The sequence below is a fragment of the Cricetulus griseus genome, chromosome 5, assembly GCF_003668045.3.
Source record: "Cricetulus griseus strain 17A/GY chromosome 5, alternate assembly CriGri-PICRH-1.0, whole genome shotgun sequence".
Classification (NCBI taxonomy): Eukaryota; Metazoa; Chordata; class Mammalia; order Rodentia; family Cricetidae; genus Cricetulus; species Cricetulus griseus.
In genome coordinates, this window is record NC_048598.1 from 80,706,475 (window position 1) to 80,730,296 (window position 23,822).

The 23,822-nt window shown below is 34.4% G+C and overlaps 1 protein-coding gene across 1 annotated transcript in view; it reads left to right on the forward strand.

Annotated features, from left to right (window-relative positions):
* Nucleotides 1-23,506, forward strand: part of Cdh7 (cadherin 7) — a 119,223-nt gene extending 95,717 nt beyond the window's left edge. The window contains exons 7-11 of the mRNA XM_027417876.2: nucleotides 2,416-2,552; nucleotides 3,402-3,523; nucleotides 4,164-4,281; nucleotides 7,216-7,467; nucleotides 21,585-23,506. Of these exons, the coding sequence (XP_027273677.1) occupies nucleotides 2,416-2,552; nucleotides 3,402-3,523; nucleotides 4,164-4,281; nucleotides 7,216-7,467; nucleotides 21,585-22,078 (1,123 nt within the window). The 3' untranslated portion in view covers nucleotides 22,079-23,506. The remainder of the gene's footprint in view (nucleotides 1-2,415; nucleotides 2,553-3,401; nucleotides 3,524-4,163; nucleotides 4,282-7,215; nucleotides 7,468-21,584) is intronic.
* The last annotated feature ends 316 nt before the right edge of the window (nucleotides 23,507-23,822 follow it).

Genomic DNA, 23,822 nt, shown 5'->3' on the forward strand with positions numbered 1-23,822 from the left:
CTCACTCAAAGTTGATTATTATGAGTTAAGGATAGAATAACCAACCTACAATACACTTCCCCAGAGAGGGATGGATAGATATCAAGAAGGACCCAAAGAGGGATGAGTGGATTTCCCTGAGAAGAAGTAGAAAAGATTTTGTGGGTATGCTGGTAGTGGGTGTTGTGTAATGGAGGGATGGGAAATAGAGGGAGCAAGTTGGGCAGGTTGGGTACAGGAGGTGTGTTAGAGGCAGGATAGATGGAGAAAGTAATAAGAGACATCTTTGTCGAGGGTTTTGTATAGGTAGGGAGAAGCCTGGTGCCAGGAAAACCCCAAGGAACCCAGATGATAATGGTGGAAAGGGTGCCTAAACTCACTACCTACTGGAAGCCGATTGGTATTTTCCTGATGGGGGATGTTCTTCTGTATATATGTTTCTCTGATTAGTTGATGAATAAAACACTTATTGGCAAGTAACCAGGCCAGAAGGATAGGCAGGGCTAATAGACAAGGAAAAGGCTGGAGAGAGGAAGGCAGAGGAGAGCCGCTAGAGGCATGCCATTCCGTGTAGAGGCAGGAGTAACATTCTGGGACATGACCAGGTAAGCCAAGAGCATATGAAAATACTTAGATTAATAGAAATGGGCAAATAATTAATAGACAGTTAGCCAGTAAGAATCCCTAGCCATCGGCCCAACAGTTTATAAATTAATATAAGTCTTTGTGTATTTATTTGGGGCTATTTGGTTGTGGGACCAATTGGAACACAGACAAGCACAGGTGTGAGCTCCAGGAGTCCCATGAAAGAAAGAGAGGAGTAATTGTACCAGCCAATGAGTCATGACAGGGGAACCCACAGAGACAGCAGATCTGAGCTCCTGGGAGCTCATGGAGTCAGGGAGATTGAATGGGACAGACCTAGGCCCTCTGCATACGTGTGACAATCATATAGCTTGGTGTCTTTGTAAGCCTTCTAACAGTGAGAGGAGGAACTCTCCCTGACTCTTAGTTAGCTTTTGGTAACCAGTTCAGAATGCTGGATTACCTGGCCCTGCCTGGACATAAGGGGAGGAGATTGATCCTGACTCAATTGATGCACCATGCTATGTTCAAGCCCATGGGATGTCTGTCCCTTTCTAAATGGAGATGTAGAACTGGATGGGGAGCAAAGCAGATTGGAAAGGGAGGGCATAGGAGGAGAGGAAGGAGGGGATACTGGTTGATATGTAAAATAAATGGAAAAATGTTATTTAAATAAAATCAGATTTTTTAAAAAAGTGGAGTCTTCCACGGGTGGATTGTTTCCTTCAGAGTATCTTTCCAATACTTTCAATGATAAGTGAAAGAGTCTCCTTATTTTCTTTAACAATTATAACTCCCTGAACTTATTTAAACTTATTCACACTTGCCCAATCATCCTCCCATGAGACCACTCACGAAGAGAAATCATGTAAAGCACCAATATGTTATGCATGCCCTTCATACAATATTAAGTCATGGAAATAAGACACTTTGGAAATAGATGGCATAACACACTAGGAATAAATGACTCCACCTCCAGTCAATATTGGTCTGCAATGCAATGAGAGGATAGGATGTGAAAAACTTCCATATTGAGTGTCCTCCCAAATTCCTAACTCAGAAATATATGAGAGACAATTTATGTTTTAATTCTTAGATGATGCATGTAATAGCCTTTGCTTAGGAGTGAATGGTTGTGATAAACTGAATGTGATAGAGACATTAAAAGAGAGAAAATACTGACAGCTGAATTGTTTTCATTAAAGTATGAAACACTGTAAACCTCAAATATTATGAGCACAGGGGAATGCAAACTTTCTAACTTATTATGGGAAGGTGGTTTTAAATATGGAATATTAACATGGATCCAGAATACAGATGTAGCATGATTTTTCAGTAATGTTCACATTGTAGATATTTTAAGGTTGGAATTTTGCAGCATTCAATGGAAATGACATGCAATTTTAAGGCTTCCTCTTTCTCTATAATATCTTTGCAATGCCAGTTACGACTTCTGAGTGATGATTCCAGTAACAAGAACAACAAAAGATATTAGTATTGATGTTATCAAAATAAAAGGTTACAGACCCCCACAAAACATCAAAAGATTTTACAGGATTGAGGCTAGTATCAGTTATAAATACTAATATCAATGCATGTAGAGATGCAATAGAATGTTCAAAGTCATACTGAAGTAATGTATTCTATGGTGCTCATTTCAAAAAAATTAACAGATAAGGAAAGTGATTACCAACACACAATCTGTGGCATACAGCTATAGAGTAGGAGTTTAAACATAACATGTATTACTGGTAGTAGCAGCATTTGGTGATCATCTAAGAAATCAATGAAAAAATAAGATTATTATAACCAAACAGAAGTGTGAAATATTTTCTTTCAATTTTCAACTAGATATTCAATTGACAGAAACACAGATTTGGAGAGATATTTCAATATTGATGCTAACAGTGGAGTTATTACTACTGCCAAATCATTGGATCGAGAGACAAATGCTGTTCATAACATTACAGTCCTTGCAATGGAAAGCCGTAAGTTGAAAGGTTTGAAATGATATTAAGATGAAGTAAGGTGAAAATAAACAATGTGTATTTATGAGTCAAGATCAATTTAAACCGTGATAGTTGTTTGACTAAATTGGACAAACCTCAAAAAGTCCCAAATGACTAAATTGTAGAATACTTACAGATTTACTGTTTTCATTTGCTGATATTTAAAGTTAATTCAAAATATAAAAATGTAAAGGTTGATAGGTGTGAATTGCCTTCTGAAACTGTTTTATTTTACATTCTAGATATTGCCTTTATCCGGATAGGAAGTTATTTGATCTTTACCAACACACATAGATATGAATGTTCTGACACTGAACTAATTTAGTATATGAAAGAATTTAAGAGAAAATACAACTATATTGTTAGAATATGTAGTATTTTATAAAATACTTAGAAAAACATGTAAATAGAATATGCTAGTACTAACTTAATATGAACTATGGCATCATTGAGTTGAATTTGTTGGTTCACTGTTCCTCATTCATCATTTTACTTGTCATGGGCTGGACACACATGCACACATATATACATACATGTATATACATATTTCTACCAAATACATGAATATAGATAACACACAATTGTACATTATATACAAACACATAAAATGTATGCTTGAATATATTCATATCTAAATTAATGAATTTAGATTATCAGATTATATGTGGTTCTTTTTAGAAAGTATAGAATCATAAAGACAGTTTTCATTTGACTTTAGAAAAGGAAGGTTTTCAATTTTTTCTTGATTTTAATTTTCTTTTATGAAATAGCAAGAGTGTGCTGAGAATTCTATCAGAGTTAATTAGAGAACATGTTCTTATCTTCTAGAGAATCCGTCTCAAGTTGGGAGAGGCTATGTGGCTATCACTATCCTGGACATTAATGACAATGCACCTGAGTTTGCCATGGACTATGAAACAACTGTCTGTGAAAACGCTCAGCCTGGGCAGGTGAGAGCTTTGAATCACTACTTCTTTGACCAGAGTTTCTTTAAAAACATCCAGCAGTGGTGTTTTTTATAACATTTTTAAAATACCTCACAATCTGCCTTTTTCAGTAAAGCTAGCACTTTGATATGTAGCACAAAATAATATTAAAAGAACTTTCAAATTCCGGTTTAATTGGCAATGAAAATTCCTCAGGAAGAGAAGATGAACATTGTAAAAAGCCCTGTAGCATGTTTTAATGCTTGGATACCTTAAAGAAGAAATAAGGCATATTAAGATTGATTAGGTTATTTCTTACATTACATTATGCAGCAGAATTTAATGCCTTGACTTCTAAGAATTAAGTGCAGTACAAAGTGGCCTTGGCTTGTCCATCTGTATTACTCAGAGTTGTGTGCTGTTTACTATGACTAATCAATTATTACAACTTGTTTTTGTGGTTCAAAAATGTAAGTTGAAACAGGCAATTTGAAAAGGACATGGTTTGTTTTCTGGAGCCTGTTTTACATTGAGTTGAAGTTTGTACACCTGATCCATTGCCCACACTCATTTGGGAGAATAACTTTTCTGATGAGGTGTAAAATCACTGTGTCCTGCTCTAGAAATCACAGCAGAGAGCATAAGTGCCTTTTTCTCTACCTAGGTTATCCAGAAAATCAGTGCTGTTGATAAAGATGAGCCATCCAATGGACACCAGTTTTATTTCAGCTTAACAACAGACACAACAAATAACCACAACTTTTCACTTAAAGATAACAAAGGTAAGACAAGGACATTAATTAAAAGGCAATGAATTCCTTGAGTAATTTTTATCCATGAATTTGCTATCATGGAGAAAAAACTGCTATTTAAATCATTTTCGGGCATAAAACAAAATGCGAAAAGTTAGGTGTATTTCTCTTGTCTTTCTCCTGGATAGTTGCCTCCCATTTATATGTCATGCTCTTTATTTAGATGATATTATATTTTAAAGGTCTTCTAAGATCTTTCATAAGGATGGTGGTATGTCAACACTACTTGAGACCTCAGAAAATAATTGGATTATATACATTTCAACTTAAATCAATATTGACACAATAGTCTCAATAATAATAGTTTTATTTTTACATAAAATAAATGTTATAAGTGTAAAATCTAATAATAAATATAATTCAGAATAAGATAAAACAGCAAATAATAATAAAAATACTCCCTCTCATTTCATTTAATTTTCTTGCTTTAAAGTCAGCTACTCCTATCAAGTCTTAAGTGTAATTATAAGGATGCTCTATAAGTAACTTTAAGCAGGTTCCTGATTTCCCTAATACACTTTAAAAACTATAAGACCTTCCAAAGGAAGCATTAGACTTTACTCTTACTTATTATAAAGCTTTTCAGGTGAATCAGGTTTCAGTTTTAAAATAAAGACTAAAATGGCTTACCAGAACAGACATGCTTTCAGATGAAATTTATCAAGTCTTTTGCCCAAGGCCACAACTTTAGTGCAAGAATTGTGATCTTCGCCAGGAAAATTCAATCTGAAAGTAATTTTTTTTTTATTCCATTCTCGACCTAATGAGAACACTCTGTTTTCCCTTTAGTGATATAAGGGAAGAACATTCTCTGAGTGAGTAATCCCAAACTCTCTGACTTAATCATTGTTGGAAAGGTTCACTCTAAGTTCTTGGAGTCATTTACCACAGATGCTAAATGACAGGGGAATATAGGATCTTCACAAGGAGATGGTGAATATATCCCATATGTCACACAGTCTAATAGCATCAATATTTCTGTATAACATGTACAAGAAAATGTCTGGATTTATGAGGCATTCATATTGCCACACAGCTGGAAATGTCCCTATGCCACATACAGCAAGCCCGATGTTCCCTAGGCAGAACGTTGAAGGTTATCAAAAGAATAGGTAGAAATCATCCATGTTGCCTTCCACATTAGAAAAGGAAATACAGAGGATCATATATTCTACAACTCTTTGTTGATCACAGCATTCTTTTTTCACATGCTGAGCATGTGGCCTCTGCTTCTCAATTCAATGTTTGTTACATTGTGTGTTTCTGCTTTTGTGTCTGTGTGTGAATGATTTTTATATCAGTCATGTTAGACTAACAATAAGCAATTGTAAGAATATGTTCCTTATATTCATAATGATGATTAATATCAACATTGGTGCACATCAGAACATCAGCCTGTGTATTATGAAGTATACAGAAACTTAAAATATATCTGTAAACAATTCCATGTTTAATTCATTAGCCACCAAGTGCATTTTACAAATCCATATTGTATGATTAAATATTTTAAAACATTAATATTTGGTAAACATTTCAAAATCTACATATGTGAAAATATATTAATTACAAACAATAGTAATGTTTTATTTTGTCCAATCTAAAATTACTGTTATCTTTTTTTTTTGCTACAGTTGAATATGAGCTTATTGCTCTGTACTGCTTAAGGCAGGAATGAGGTCAGCTTGGTTTCTTTAAATATTATTGAATTTTTCATGTCAATAATGGATTAGCAAGTTTTAAACTATTTAGTATTTATATACTATATGACAGTATATTCCTGATTTATTTTCTTTTTTATTATTTTTGCTTAGTTGTAATTCTAAAAATATCATTAATTCTAATTAGATAATTCAGAGAAAAAACAGAGAAATACCCTCAAATTAAATGTATTGCTATAATATAAATTTTTATATGAACATATTAATCACCTTTCCATTGTTAAAGTTACTTTAACTTTCTTAGATGAGACAGAATATTGAATACTAATTAAGTTCTGTTATTAATAAAATATTTCAAAATGTTGCTTGAGAAAGTGTTAAAAATAAAATGATTTGTAAAATTTATTCACTAATTCCCATTTTGAATATCTGTGTCAAAAATGTGCTGTTTATTGATTTTTTTCATTTATTGTTGGGCCATATCTATGATGGTAGTCCCATAAGATTATATCAACTAATGAAATGAAAACATCTTATTTTATGCTAGTAAACCATGATGTGAACACAGGAATTGGCCTGGCTCATTTCTCAGAGAATATTCCCTAGTTCAGTGATACTTGATTGCATAATCAATTTAAATATAACTATATTATCTTATTTTCTTTATTGATCTTGAGAACTGTCAAACAAGTGGTAGAATAAAATGATACTAGAAAAGAAACATATACCAACTGACAACTTTTACCAATCTTCCCCTAAGTATATGATTTGAAATTTTAGATATATAAAAATTTATAAAAATTCCATTTAATAAAACATTTAATTTTACATTATGACTATTTCTTTGGCTATCTATAGAAGAACAGAAATACCTTAAGTAGCTGGGCATTGGTGGAGCACTCCTTTAATCCCAGCACTGGGGAGGCAGAGGCAGGCATATCTCTGTGAGTTCCAGGCCAGCTTGGTCTCCAGAGTGAGTGCCAGGATAGGCTCCAAAGCTACACAGAGAAACCCTGTCTCGAAAAAACTAACAAACAAACAAAAAACAAAACAAAACAACAAAAACTGAAATTTAATTCCATAGGAAATATGCCTCTTTGTTCAAGGAGATTTACCATGGGATATTGAAAAAAATATATGCCACATCAATTTTACAATTAAGGAGCAACATGAAAAGAATGACTCCAATTTTGGAAAGATAAAGTATATCAGAAAGCTTGTTATACCTTTTTGTTCTTCATCTTAGACAACACAGCCTCAATACTCACCAGGAGAAATGGCTTCCGCAGACAGGAGCAATCAATTTACTACCTGCCAATTTTCATTGTGGACAGTGGATCCCCTTCACTAAGCAGTACCAACACGCTTACCATCCGTGTCTGTGACTGTGATGCTGATGGTGTAGCACAGACCTGCAATGCAGAGGCCTATGTTCTACCCGCTGGCCTCAGCACTGGGGCCCTGATAGCAATACTGGCCTGTGTATTGACACTATTGGGTAGGTACTGTTTTCTTTTTCTTGTTTTATAGAGTAGTTTCCAAAATAAAATTAGACCAAAGGTTTTCTTAATTCATTTTCATTTCTTTTGGGTATCTTTTCCAGGATATGTTAATAATTTACCAGATGCTGTTATGGTAACAATCACTACTACTTATCTGTTCTATTTAGCAGTGCTTTAAAAGTATAATACATAATAAAAATTTAAGCTTCATTTTCAGAATACAGCACAGGGTAAATCATCTGAACTTCTATTAATACTTTTCAATAATTGAGTTTTAGATTTAAATTTATTTTCCTGTTTGAAAATTATCTACATGAGCACTATGTGTATATGTTGTGGCTGTGTGTGTGTGTGTGTGTGTGTGTGTGTGTGTGTGTGTGTGTGTGTGTGTGTGGTTTGATATGTGTGTGATGTATTTGTGTGCATTTGTGTGGTGTTTGAGGGCATGTTCATGTATGTGTATGTCATGTGTATGTGTGAGTGTGTGGGATGGGGGATGTTCTTCTTTCTTTATGTTTATTTGGAGCTAAATGGCTACAAGACCTGGTGGGACAGAAATCACATCTACCGTGTGTTTGTGGTGTGTCTGTGTGTGTGAGAGTGCATCTGTGTCTGTGTGTATGGTTTATATATATATATGTATGTGTGTTTTGACATGGGTGATTGTAAGCGTAACTAGTATTCAAGTAATTTCTGGCATGTCACCTGAGAATTAGAAAAGGCACTTGTGTTTCTTATTATCAATTTTTTTGTGCATTGCATTGTGTTTATTGTTTTAAGTTTCTGTGGATTCACCAAAGTCTCAGTCAAAGCAGAATGTTTTCATACTGACACAAAGTTTTCACGCAAAGGCTCTACCTACAACAATTGATATCTACAGGGAAAATATATAATAGCCAGTATCTTACACAATCACTCTTTCAAATTGTTATTCTAATCTTTAAATTTTATAACCTAACTTGGAGGTAACAAGTAATTAGAAATTTTGTTGTCTTTTCTGTCTGCCTCCACTATTATAAACTGGAATTTGACATGAAAAATTTTTGACATTTTTTTTATTTTAAAGCAATCTTTTCATTTTACATACCAAATCCAATCCCCACTCCCTCCCTTCCTCTTGCTCTCCCTACATCCACCCTACCCTATCCCATCCACCCTAGTGCTTGAACTGGCATTTTAGACTCCATTCTTTTTGGTAGGATATCTTGTTCAGCCTAGATATAGGGTTGGGTGGTGGACATGGTCCTTCTTCATAGAGATGTGCCAGACTTCATTTACTACCCAGGACATGATCAGTTTTGAAGCCAATGGAATTCACTTTTTCACAGGTGTGAAGGTGGAGTACGTATCCTGGAAAGTGTCTGACTCAAATAAACAAATGGCTCATTTTTATAACATATCATAAAGTAATGCAAATTTAGGCTTTAGATGCTAGAAGCCAAAATTTTCTGCACCTTCTGAACTTATGAACCAAACTTTTTTATACAAATGAAGGAAAGGAATTGCCCCTGATAATCAAGAACTTGAGACTGATGTTCATTTAAGGAGGAAATTGTAGTAGACTCTGGGCTAGAAATTCTAATAAAGAAAAATACTTTCCTAGGGGTCAACATTCTCTTTCTGTGATGTAACAGATTGAAGTTAATTTAAAAAATGATATATTGAATTATTAGAATTGTAATACTGAAAAGTATCCCAGAAATGAATCCTAACCTTGAGCCTATACTAGGAAGAAGCAAGGATTCCTTATTCTCAGTTATAGCTTTGTTTGTTTCATATTTTTAAATTGAAAATAGATCATTTCTCTTATAATATATATCCCTATTAAAATTTCCACTCTCTATGCTCTTCTCAGTTACTCTCAACCTCCCCTCTTCTCTGGATCAACTTCTTCCCTGCCTTTCTTTACAAAAGAAGAGGTTTCACTAGAGTGTCCAGTCTCTGGATCCTGGCCTTATGTGGCAAGCTGGACCATTCATTAGTTGGTCACTCCCACAATTTCTGCATAATCTTTAATAAGCTGTTCTTGGAGTTAAGAGAAATTGTAGACTGAGGGGTTCATGACTGGGTCGATGTTCCAGTTCCTCCAGAAGTCGTGCCTGGTTACAGGAAATGGGCAGTTCAGGCTCCATATTCCCTACTGCTGGGAGTCTTATCTAGAATTATCCTCATAGATTCCTGGGTCTTCCATTACACTAGGTTTCTAGATCATCTCAGAGATGCACCCAGATTCCAATTCCCTCTCCCTCCTGCTTCCCCCAACCCAATCTTTCCTATTCCAATACCCATGCCCCTATCCAGGTCTTTCCCCACATCCATAGGCAGAGTAAAAGATGGAATGACCAAAAAATCAATCAAATGGTTCCTAATGATATTCTTCTATGCTCATAGATTGGTGTCCATCCAAACTGTCATCATCGAGGCTTCACCCAATACCTGATGGATATAGATGTGGAGACCCACAGCCAAACATTGAGCAATACTCTGGGAATCTTGTGGATGAGGGGGAGGAAGGAATCTAGAACTCAGTGATGTCCAGGTCACCACAAGGAAACCCACAGAGCCAACTAACCTTGGCTCCTAGAGGTTAACATATATTTAACCAAGAACCATAGTGCCTCCATGAAACTGTCCTGGGCTCTCTGCATATATTATAGTGTTATGTAGCTTGGTCTTCTTGTGGTAATCCTAACAGTGGGAGAAGGGGCTGTCTCTTACTCTGTTGCCTGCTTTTGGGATCCATTCTTCTTATTGGTTAACTCATTTAGTCTTAATAGAACAGAAGATATCTAGTCTCACTGCAACTTAATATACCATGGCTTGCTGGTATCAATTGGATGCCCATCTGAATCTGAAAAGAAACAGTGCAGGAGAAGTGAATGTAGGTGTGTTTTGTGGGAGGAACTTGGAACAAGGAAAAGAGGGGAAACTTTACTTGTGATATAAAAACCAAAATGAAATTAACAACAAACAAACAGAATAACAAAACAAAAGGAAAGAACTGGCTTCTAAGAAATAGCAAAATATAACAACACAATATATCTTAAGATGAAGCAAAAACAATAATATTAAAGTTTAACATGGCAATACAACAAGAGAAAAGGAGGTCCAAGAGCAGGCAAAAGAGTCAGAGATCCATTTGTTCTCACAGACAGAAGTCCCATAAAAACACTAAACCAATAAATATAGTATATTTGCACCGAACCTGCTGCAGGCCAATGTAGCGCTGTGTGTGTGTGTGTGTGTGTGTGTGTGTGTGTGTGTGTGTGTGTGTGTGTGTGTGTGTGTGTTGTTTCTTTCTCTGTGAGATAATTTTTACATTGCTTAGTTGATTCAGAGGACCTTGTTCTTCTGGTGTTCTCTATCTCCTCTGGCTCTTATACTCTGCCTTTTCTTCCATGGAAATCTCTGAGCTTTGAAGGAAGGAATTTTATGGAAATATCCCATTTAGACTGTCTTCCCATAATGTCTGCTAGTAGGTCTTTGTATTTATCACTATCTGCTGTTGAAGAATTGCTCTCTGATGATGAGTGGAGAATGCACTTATCTAAGAGTGTAGTGACTTATCATAAGAAATAATTTATTGATTTTTAGACCAGTTGTATTTGGATTTACCTATGTCTCCGAAGTATTTAATTTCTGGTTCCTGGTTACCAAAACAGTGTTTGGTATTGGTTTCTTCTTGTGGAGAATGTCTTAAGTCAAATCAGATATTGATTGGCTGTTCCAACTAGTTCTATGCTATAATTGCTCTAGCATATTTTGTACTAGGTTTCCACTTCACTGAGCTTCAACACAGCACCCTGCTATCTCTGTACTATCTCCCTTGAGCCCACCATACCTCACCTTACCCCTAATCCTCTACTGTCTCTATGCTGCCTCTAAAATCTATTTTATGTTCCCCTCTAAAAGAGATCATGCATCCTTTCTCAACGCCTCCTCTTCTTCTAACCTGTCTGGGTCTACCGATTGTTCTTAGTTATCATTTATTTAGTGTTTAATATCTGTTTAAGAGTCAATATATGCCATATATGTCTTTCTGAGTCTGCCTTACCTAACTCTATTGTCTTTAACTTGTTCCATTCATTTGCAAGTGTATTTCATCATCCCATTTTTTAAACAGTGAAATAATACTCCTTTGTGTAATTGAACCACATTCTCTTGATCCATTCTTCTGATGAGAGACATCTTGTTTTTTTTCTAGTTTCTGGCTATTATTCATAAAACTACAATGAACCTGGTTGAGCAAGTGTCCTTGTTGTAGGACAGAATGTCCTTTTGGTATAAACCCAAGAGTGGAATACCAGGGTCTTAAAGTAGATCAATCCCCAAATTTTTCAGGAACTATTTCATTGATGTCCATAGTGACTGCACATGTTCTCACTCCCAGGAAGAATGGAAGAGTATTCCCCTTGCTCCACATCCTCACCATAATGAACTCCCATATATTATTGATCTTAGCTATTCTGATAGGTGTAAGATGGAAACTAAACCTTGTTATGACTTTTATCTTGGTTATGGATAAAGATGTTGGACATTCCTTTAAGTGTTTCTTAGCTATTGATATTAGTCTACTGAAAATTTTGTGTTTATATCTTAGTTGTATTACTTGGCATTTAATATGTAGTTTTTGAGTTCTTTATATATTTTGAATATGAGTTGTCTGTCATATGGGGAATTGCTAAGAATATTTTCCCATTCTGTGGGTTGTTTCTTTGTCCAATTGATGATATTCTTTACATTGCAGAAGGTTTTGAATTTCATGAGGTTGCATTTATCAGTTGTTGATATTATTGCCTGTTCTTTTGGTCATCTGTTCAGAAATTCATCTCTTGTACAAATAAATTCAAGGTTATTCCCCACTTTCTCTTCTATCTGGCTCAGTACATGTGGTTCCATATTGCTTTTTATAGAAATATATTTTATAATATGTGATTATTTTTATTTTATGCATATGGATGTTTTGAGGGCATGCATTTGTGTAATAAATATATACAAACAGAGGCCAGGAAAGGATATCAGATCCCTTGAAATACTAGTTGTGAGACTTCTTTGGGATGTTAGGAATTGAACACAGGTACTGTGGTAGAACAGCCAGTATACTGACCCTCTAAGCCATCTCGCAGGACTCTTGTTACTGCTTCTTGATTGAACAGGAAGGACAAGAATCTTGTTCTCACCTACTAACTTTTCCTCCTTAAGCTTAAATTTTATGACATGGAAAGTTATATATGTCAACCTCCACCTCCATCTGTATTTTTCTAATCTCTTGAGTGAAATTTATTTTTCCCAGTTGACCTTGCCCCTGTTTGAAACTCATTTATACTTCAATATGCTAAATGAAAGAAATAATCCAAAACTCCAGAGTATGAGGTTTCTGTTATAAAGAATGAATACATCTTGAATGAAATCAGAACCTTCACCGTCAGATTTCATCATATGGAAGTCAAACAGCCACCTTAAACATTTTTCATTCTAATCAATATATGGAAAACATTTCAGTATTCCTAAAAATACATTAAAAAATTTTCCTCATAACTAACAATATCAATTTGATCTGATGTATTATCATAGTCAAATTCATATTTTATCAAATACAGATATTTTTCAATTAGAATAAGAACACTTTAAGGAAATAAAAGTATATAAAACTCACACATTCAGTCATTGCTGAGATGGATATTTCAGAAACTCAGAGCAACTATTTCACCTGCTTTGGTTTAAAATATTTCTAGTCGTTAACAGGTTGCACAGGTATTTTGGGACTGCTACAGCTGGATTATGTTATTCTACCCAGAGATGTCTGTTTCTTCTCACTGAAATGGCTGCAGCATGTACTGTATTAAGTTCTATTTATTTCCCAACTTGGATCATAATTCCAAGTGTTTGAAAAGATGTAGTCTCCCATCCTGCTTTTTGATCTTCATACAGAGTGACACATCTCTATAAGCCCTGGCTCAATAGGGTGTTTATAGAAACTCAACATTCACCACACATAATTCTAGCTAGAATTCAACATATCTAAATTGGTCAGCTTGACTTTTAGTTTCCATACACCATTTCATTATGCTTATGCAATATAAAATTGAGCTAGATATAGCTACCTGTTGCTGAGGCTACTTAGGATTTTTTCAACTGGGGAACGTATTCTTTTTTTTTAAAGTGTAGTCAGAATTTTATTAATGTGTAAAAATATATATCAAGTCACTGAGAATGATGATGACATCAGAAAAGACATGTAAAAACTATCACTCTTCATGATCTATAACAATGGACCATGCTTCACTTCTGTGATAATGTCCAGCCTCTCAATTTCTAATTCATGATAGCAAATATGTTCCTACTTAGAGAAAGAATGAACAGAAATGGAATACCTTCCTAAGCTAATGCATTGAGCTTATCATTGACTAAATTATTTAGCTATTTTTTTAACATTGAGTAATTTAAAATGTTCATAAACTGTTTCCTAGGCAACTATTATTATTGTATTCCCCTTGTCTTAGAGCAAACAACAGATAAGGAAGAAGGCACAAAGTCACAGGGCAAATTCAGATCTGAATCAGAAACTAAACAGAAGCAACAGAAGGGAGGAAACAGTTGCCCTCTAAATATTCTTGAAAAATCTGTTCTTGAAAATTTGTCTTCTAATATGAAATAGCAAGGTGCTGCTGGAAGTGGATAAATGTCTATTAGTATCTCAAGCCTGATAGCTACTGCAATAAAAGCAGAAATGTTTACTGTTTCATGTGGTGGGTTTCTAGATCTTTAGTTAATTCAGGATGTTTAATTTATGGTATGCTCCAGTTAATTGTGACTCTTGGAATACACACTTGCAATTACACATATTATTCATTATTTCAAGACTATATTTTGGTACAGAATATAGCACAAAAAATGTGCTTCTGTGTAACATATTCATTATACTTTGAACCGTTTTGCTCTTTCTTATTTGAGGTTCAAGTGAAATCATTATAATTATCACATTTAAATAAGAGGCACCTTGGGATACTCATTTTCAGTAAAGATGGATGATTTCAGTTGTAATTAAATATTTCTGTGTCTTGAGACATGGTAATAATTATCTATTTTTGCATGTCATTTGCAAATCTCTACTTGGTATAATTTTACATCAGATCTCACTATGTATAATCCATGTTCTATTGAAAAGCTGAAATTAGAAATCCCAATAGAGGTATCAAATCTTGAACTATATTCCTACATCCTGATCTTTTCTTCATTTAGATTCCAATTTTTATTGTTTTTCTGAGTCAGTCTTCTCTTTATTTCATCTTCAGCATTGAATTAGGGTTTAATCTTACTTTATAAGTTCTTTAGTTTATTCAGTTATTCCCTGGGTGCTGTACTGGATTTAGTCAAAGCTCCATCTTTATGTTCTTGAATTCTGGAAACTTCTCTACATTTTTTGTTACATTAAAAATGGACTTTTTAATCATAAAATACTTCCTGATTACAGTTTCCCCTTCCTCTACTTCCTCTCCATCTCCCTTCCTATTCTAAATCAATTCCTTCTTGTCTTTCATTAGAAAACAAACAGGTATCTAAGGAATAGTTCTCCAGTAATATTTAGAAAAAACAAAAGCTAACATATCAAAATTGAACAAAGCATCAAACAGAAGGAAAAGAGCTTAAGGGAAGGTACAAGCAACAGGGACCCTCTTGTTTATACTCACAGAAATCCCATAAAACAGTATTACAGCATAAGTTTTTAAATCTCAAATGTACTTGTGTGAAATACAAGTTAAAATATATTTCCATGTCTCATTCTCTCTCTTTTTTTGTATGCAGACACAACTCAGAGTTCCAGATGAGAATTTTAACAGTCAGGCCTACCTTATATTTCCCTTTTATCACAGTGTGCTTAGGCCCAAATATACACATTGCCTTTTATATGTGTATTTTCTTATCTTGTATACTTTAATTTGATTATAAGAGAACACCGTTGTTTTGTATTCCAGGGACTATTTGTTGGCTTCTGAAGCCAAATTGTGTTATCTCAACTTGGTCGTTTTAAAACTATTGGAATAGTAGTGTTGTTGCATAAATCCTAGTTGAGAAAGATTATGCCTGACTATATTATTTTATTTCTTTGTGTGTCTCTTCTAATGAACTGCTACTTCCAAAGGCAGGGGCTAAGCATTATTTGTCATTATATGTGATATCAAAGAAATTGATTTTTCTGACAGAGGAATTCCATGTGTTATTGCTGAAAAGACCATATAAATTGAATGTAGTCTGCAACAAAAAAGAACATTTGATTATTTTAAAATTATGCATTACCTATATATCTCTTGAAATATAATATTCATCTTTCTCCTAAGGTTCAATATTTGGAAAACTTTTAAGGTGAGATTTATAATAGTGTGTGTGTGTGTGTGTGTGTGTGTGTGTGTGTGTGTTTGTGTAAGAGAGAGACAGAAACAGGAATATATCACTAATAAAAAAGGACACAATGTAGTAAATATGCCAGATACTTTATAATCAGTTCAAAACATAGTATTTGCTTCATATTTGTCTCAATGACTCACTTGGATTATATCAATAGTAATTAATCCCCATTAATTTAAGTGTTAAGTGGACTTAAAAGTACAAGTTAAATTGTTGCTCGTTTGTTTCTGGGAATATGTGTATTTCTGATTCTACAACCAATAGGTTAAAACTGAAAACCTTGTCTTATTTTTGTACTTCAGAACTTGTCTTAGATTTACTTCAGATGACATTATTTTTCTGATCCCCTGTGCTCTTCTCAGGGTTTACTTGTAAAACAAATTATTATAATTATATTTTTGAAAAAATTAGAAGGAATGAATATGTTTAAAGAAAGCCAAAATTTTACCTCGAGCAAGATACATTCTTTCACAAATGACCACCAGAAACATATCAGCCAATGTGATCCTACATCACCCATTAGGAAAAGTTGTGGGAAATTTCATTTCCATTATTTTTAAAATTACAACTATTTTACTGAAATGTACTACCTACCCCCTTCCAGGTTCATATAATACATTTATGTTTCTTTTTCTAGGAGCATGTTATTACCACTGTGAATATTCATAAACAAACCTCACACTCACTTTCCTCAATATCAGAATACCTACTTGTTATTTTGTTAGCATTCACTAAACCTTTCTATCGTCTTTTTACTTAGAAAACAGCTGCCATGAGTAAGTTATATTTATATATAATTTGCTGAAACAAAAATACCCCTTGAGAGTAATGAGGTTTCCATTCTTATTCTCCATTCCCTATTCTCCTTCTTTCTATTACTCATGTTTAACTCTCAATCACACACCCTTTTATCTTATGTGTTATTAAAATATACAATAAAGCACATAGGAGACAAAGTGTTTTAATGACTCATTAAATGTGGTTTAACTATTTGTATTTTATAAGGTTTACTATACAATTAACACACTCGAAAAAAGACCCAGTATTCAGTGTTCTTCATTCAGAAAACACAATGATTAATATCAGCTTCCTTAACAATATTTTTGGTGATCATTCTGATCATTTTAATCATATGGAACAAAATAGGATCTATAATTATTTTTGTATACTAGCTTCCATGTTTGAAGAATGAGGAACTTAGCTGCATAAAGTTTGATGGTGTGCATTAATCAAATATGTACTAGTATTTAATAATACCAGAAAATATTTACTGCATGTGACTTCATAGAAACAAATTCACTCAATCTTCACAAAATTACTATGAAATAGAGGTTACATGACAAAAACACTAATATTATCAATATTTTATATGTGAGAAAATTGAGATTGATGGAAGCAAACTATGCTTAGAACTACCCATCTAGTAAATTAATGTAAATGAGTCTCAAATCTCTCCATTGCACTCACAGCATATGGTTTGTTAAAGTCAAATATATACGTTAGATGAAGACAAGAGGAAATTGACAGTTGAATCAAAGATGAACTGGACATTTCTGGTACAAGTATTTTCCTATTTGAGAAAATTCGTAGGATATGAAACAAATTACATGAAATGTAGTGACATTAAATCCACTGTTCTTAAGTGCTGTGAATGAAAGTAACATGAATTCAAAGAGTGTTGGTAGAAAGAGTGGCAGTAATAAAATAATAAAAATAGACTATTATATTCCTGGGTACTTTATTATGATCTGCTTTGTGAATATGTTGTCATTTCAATGAACTTGTCAGAAATTATTTTAGAACAGGGTCTGTTCATCCAGAAAAACTAGAAGGATATTTAGATATGAGGGATACAAGGGTTTTCTGTTTGTAAAGGTTGGTAAAAGCATGAGCATATTCGACTCACCAATGAAAATTGATGGGGAATGAGGAAAGAAACCAATAAAAGAATTTAAGGGACAGTCCTCTTGTTTCTTAAGAGCAGCAACAAAGCAAGTGATGTTTGGAGGGGAGAAACTTAAACAATAGCATTTAGCCTTTCCAATTCATCCTGTCTTTCTCTACTCCCCTGCTTTTACTCCCTTTTAAACTTGCTATGGAGAGCCCCATCACATCCTTTCAATAGTATAGATAGTTGACCCATACTAAGTTTCTAGTGGTTGAAATATGTGGCTATATAGTTTCATAGAACAAATGCACCATGTATAAAAATAGGGTAAAAGTCCTAGAGTAGTTTTAGAAAGCAAGAAATCCACTTGCTGATCTCCTTGGTTTCTGTAATGTAACAGAAAAGCCTGATGTTTCTCTATTTAAGAACAATAACCATCTCAAATAGAAGACATAGATTGAGCTACATTTTATGATAAAGGAAAAACAGTTGTGGTTGGATATAGGTGAGTATGATGAAATTTGTTAGAAGAATTTCACTAAAGTATTTCCAGTTAGTCTTTCCCCCCAGTTTGGGATGACAGAGTTGTTCTGTGGAGGAATTGAGATATGGCAATAGTGGACAGCAAGTTTAAAGGTAGAATGAAATGCATCTCAGAATGATATTAGAGCTACTTTTTTGGTAAATGTAAAAATATGATTCATTTGTATAAAATATGGTATCAATTGTATAAAATATTGATAAATTTGAAATACTTTGTTCCCTTTGGCATTGATTTAAATTTAAAGAAGTCTAATTGTATCATAGGTCTTCCTTTCTTCATTTTTGTACACTTAAGCTCATGTATTCGTGGCAACTCTTATTGTCATTGGCTCTCAATATGACATATCCACTTGCTACTACCTGTGCACCTGCCCTATCACCACACTATTTTCTTTCATATTCACCCCTCAATAGGTACATTATCCTCTTTTTTCCTCCGTACCAATTCTCATTAGGCTGTTAGTTGTTTTTGTCACTGCTTTCATTCTGAGGAGTTCAAGAAAAGCTGCTGTACCGAACATTATCTATACATTTCAAATAATTGGGTTTGTTTTATAATAGCTTTATTTTTGAAAATTTCTTAAAAGAGCACCCTAGGGCTTCCTTTCTTCCCTCCAACCTCTGCCTCTTCTCCCCAAATTTATATCATTTTTATTATTGTTATATGCATATGTACGCATGCATATAAGGCCTACTGAGTCCCTTAGGCTTTATTCCTATGTCCATGTGTTCAGGGATGAACACTTGGAATTGGACACCCTATGTGTGATTTCATTTCTGGGGCCAAATGATTCTCCTTCTAACAGTAGTCACTTCCCTCAATAGTTCTTGATCTTGGGTAGGACCCTGTGGAAATTTCCCTATCATATCAAATGGTTTTCATTGGTTGAAAAAATAAGCTTTGGTCATGCGTTGTGAGCTATGTTTATATTTGGGTGTGAACTCAGGCTTTTAGAAAACAGTTAATGATATTTTCCTATGTAATGGGAGAAATGAGTTCTTCCTTCAAGTCTCAGATATCTAGACCAAAAATATTCTTGAATAGATTGGTAGTATCGGTCATGAATGATTTAGGAGTGACACTTTCCTTAATTGAGGTTATATCAGTATGGATGTAGTATATTTGAATGTGTATACATATGTACTCACTTATGTAGATGCATGTGGAAGCCAGAGGATGACATGGAGATTTCTTCTTCAATTACTCATTTTTTTTCAGTGAGATTCTGGGTTCTGCTTATCTCTGTCTCTCACAGACATGCTGCCATAGCTATCCTTTTTACACAGCTGTTAGTGATTTTTAACTCAGGTCCTCATGCTTATGTTTTTCACATTGACCTATTTCCCAGCTCTACTCTCTCTATCCTGTCCCTTCAACCTGATCAATCATGTTCCCATCCTCCCCAGGTCTCAGTCCACTCATGAAATCTCTTCTATTTTCCTTTAGACATTCTTAACAGCAAAGATACTTTATATTTAGTCTAAGCCAGTTATTTGTTTTCATGTTTTGTTAGACATGGTGGACAAGTATCTGTCATTGTGCTACAACCACTTGCCCATTAACCTACTTTTATAAAAATATGCTGAGTGCTGGGGATACCTCAGAGGGAAACAAGGTTCTGTACTACCTGAGGACCTGAGTGTGAATCCGAAGAAACACATAAAAGCTGATCCAGTAGCACAGGTTTATATTCTGAGCACTCCTATAGTGATGTGGAAGGCAAAGAAAAAAAGTCCGCAGATGCTTGTGGGCCAGGTAGTTGTTATTACTCAGGAGTAAACAAATGAAATATATTTCAAATAAGGAAGATGTGAGGTTGTAGAGCTGACACAGTTTTCTGACTTGTGGATGCAGTGTTGCATTCTCTCTCTCTCTCTCTCTCTCTCTCTCTCTCTCTCTCTCTCTCTCTCTCTCTCTCTCCCTCCCTCCCTCTTTCTCCCCTCCCTCCTCTCCCTCCCTCCCTCTCTAACCTACCCACTTACACACTTAAAAATAGGCTGAGAATAACATAACCCAAACAGTAATATAATGATGTGTATATTTTTGAGTCTTCTAAAACTTCTGGAAAAATTCAATAAAAATGAATAAAACACATTTTGGTATTTAGCAGATGAAGATAATTCATTCTTTTTTAGCTGGAGACATGGCTCAGTGGTTAAAAGAACTAGTTGGCTTCCAGAGGACATGGGCTTGATTTCAATTAAACACATGCTCATTCACAGCACTCTGTAACTCCACTTCCCGGGAAATTTAATGCCCTCACTAACAATAGGCATATACAAGGTATACAGGTATACATTCAGGTAAAATATCCGTATACACAAAATAAAAATAAATATTTTTCATAAAAAGATCATTTATACTTTTATGTTCTTTTAAATACATTTAGAATCACAAACTTCTAAAACATACTTTTTTTTATCCCATGTAAGTACAAATCTTAAAGCCAAGAGAGGTAACCTTGTTCTCAGCCTTGGGGCCACTGTAGCTAGTGAAGTCTCAGTAAGATTGTTTGTGTTAACAATGCAGAATGCCATTAATCTGTGTTATACTCAGGACTATTGTGTTTCTCTCTTTTGCTTTCCAGAGAAACTGTACATTTCAACATTTACTATGTATTTTTATGATGGAGAGAAATCCCTAATGTTAAATAAGTGTTTCTTAAATCTTTGGCCATTATTGAAAGCCTCACAGCCTGCTTTCTGTCTTTGGGTTTTATTAAGAGTCCAGGGTCAATATTTCACACTTGAAAGTGGGACGTACTTTATTATAGAAGCTTTTAATCTTGCTACATGGCATGGCAACCTGGATATCATTAAACAGCTGAATTTCATAACAAGGACCAGACATTTCTTCAAAGAACCTGATCAAATTCTCTTATCCATTTCCGTGTGGCATTGCACTTGCTAAATTAGATACAAAACATTTATAAATGACATTTTTTCCTTTTCAGCAATTAAGCAGTTCAAAGGCTCCCTTTGTGTTGCCAGGCTTTGAAAGTATTCTATTTATTCTGAACTGGCCCTTCAATTTGTTCTATCAAATATTTTGGAGGTTAGAGCAGACATCAATCATAAAAAGGTTTGAAAAAAAGACTTTCTGGTGTATGAAAGCATTTCATTTTACAGCCATCGCTTGCAGTTTTAGCACATCCGCTGACTGAATTTCAGTGACACCGGGAAGCCAACTGGTTTCTCTACTAGGGGATAGAATGTGAGCCACATTGATTGCATTCCTCTGCTTGCTTACATTTCTCTTTGCCATTCACATTTCAGTGCTGATCCTCCTCATCGTCACTATGAGAAGACGAAAAAAAGAACCTCTTATTTTTGACGAGGAGAGGGACATTAGAGAAAATATAGTCAGATACGATGACGAAGGCGGGGGAGAAGAAGATACTGAAGCCTTTGACATGGCTGCACTTAGAAACCTCAACGTCATACGAGACAACAAAACCCGCAGAGATGTGACTCCTGAAATTCAGTTTTTGAGTCGACCGACTTTTAAAAGCATCCCAGATAATGTCATTTTTAGGGAATTTATTTGGGAAAGACTGAAAGAAGCTGATGTGGATCCAGGGGCTCCACCGTATGACTCGCTGCAGACCTATGCATTTGAAGGAAATGGCTCAGTTGCTGAATCTCTTAGTTCTTTAGATTCCATCAGCTCAAACTCTGATCAGAATTATGATTACCTAAGTGACTGGGGTCCCCGCTTTAAAAGACTGGCTGACATGTATGGAAATGGCCAGGAGACCTTGTACTCATAGCCTTGGACAGTTAATTTGAAATGTACTGAATAAAAAGGCAGCAGCAAAAAAAAAGAAAAAAGAAAAGAAAAAAAAAAGAAAAATGAAACAATTTTAAAAGAGAAGAAGAAGGGGGAAGTATTACATACAGTAAACAAGAACTTTACTTGTGGACAAAAGATTGTAAATATATCTCCATTTTTAACTCTTATGGTTTCTGGCTTCGTAAAACATTCACTAGATTGTCCAATGGATTTCACTGACCACAGAGTCTGAGCATTTGAAGTTTATTTATTTATTTATTTATTTATTTATTTATTTATTTATTTATTTTGATAAAAATAAATACCTAGTGGTTTGTGAATAGATAGCAACTCTCATATATTTGCAAAGGCACCTTACCTGTCTGATAAAGTCATGTCCTGTGTTGTCAGTGAGTCAAGGATACCCTGCACAAACATTCATGGTACCCTCTCTGAGAAGAATAGAGCATGGTGTGCCCTTGAAAAATCCCAGATTTTTGCCTTTAAAAACTTGGAAGAATTTTATTTCTACTGAAGCTTTTAGGCTTGTTATATGACAGAATTCAATATAATTTTATTGCTGTTGGTGCACAGAAATATTTTATTTTATTTAGAGATATACAAATCATGATATCTTCCCTAAGTGAAACTTTCAATAAAAACCAATAAAGCTTAATTTAAGGCAACATAAATCATTGTTTTGCCAATAATTTTAGGAAGTGTTCACAATAAGGAAAAGGTAAATAATTCTCCAAGTTTCAAGTAGTTTTGAAATACTGGCTTAGGTATGATGTAAAACACAGTTGCTGTCTATTCATTAATTTTTATCTCTTCTGATTTGTACAGGAGAATATATTTTTATTTGACACATGGTATGGTTTTTATTTTGGAACTCCAGTCTCCAATCTATTCAGGTTCATCTTATGGCCTCATGGTATTAAGCTCATCAGGACATTCTGGCTTTTCTGCACCATGGACTATAGTAATGGGATGAAACATGGAAATGGAGAAATAACTGCACAGCAACTGAGCCTTATTTCCCCTCACATCTCAAACAGGAGCATAGCTCCAATGATGTACACATTTTTCTTCTGAACCACTAGAGAGTACAAAATGGCAATAAAATATTTGCATTTAAGTAAGACTTCGGGGAGAGTTAAGATTTTCCTTTGATGCAGGAATTACTTTCCAAAATCATGAGTTCTATATGTTGTAAAGACTTTTCAAGGATTGTTTCCCAGCTTCTTTTGGTGTAACACATTGATTGCAAGATTGAGTTTTTAAATATATTTTTAAAAGTATGATGCCATACATTTTCAGCCCATTGTGTCCCCAAGTAATGAATGATGTGTAATATCTCACATGGTTTAGATGTGTCAAAGGGAAAGGAGAAATTTCAAGTAATCATATGTGTTTAAGATCAAGATGGAGGTCTCAGAATAAGATGACTTTTTAAAACAATATTTCTACTTATTTTTTCTGCATTAATAGTAGTTTATGGTGTACATAGGTAAGTAAGAATAGATTTATATTTTCTTTCTTTTTTAAAAATTAAATCATTGTTGGGTTCTGAGTAAACATAGAGGTGACACTGTGTATGAATTGTCCTATAATTTCCACCTTTTAAGAAGCAAAATTCAGAAAAAGAATATTAAGTTGATTTAATGAAGAGAATCTATGTAGTAATTTGTAACTTGCAGTCCATCATTAGAAATGCAGTATATAAAAGAGGCCTTCATCTT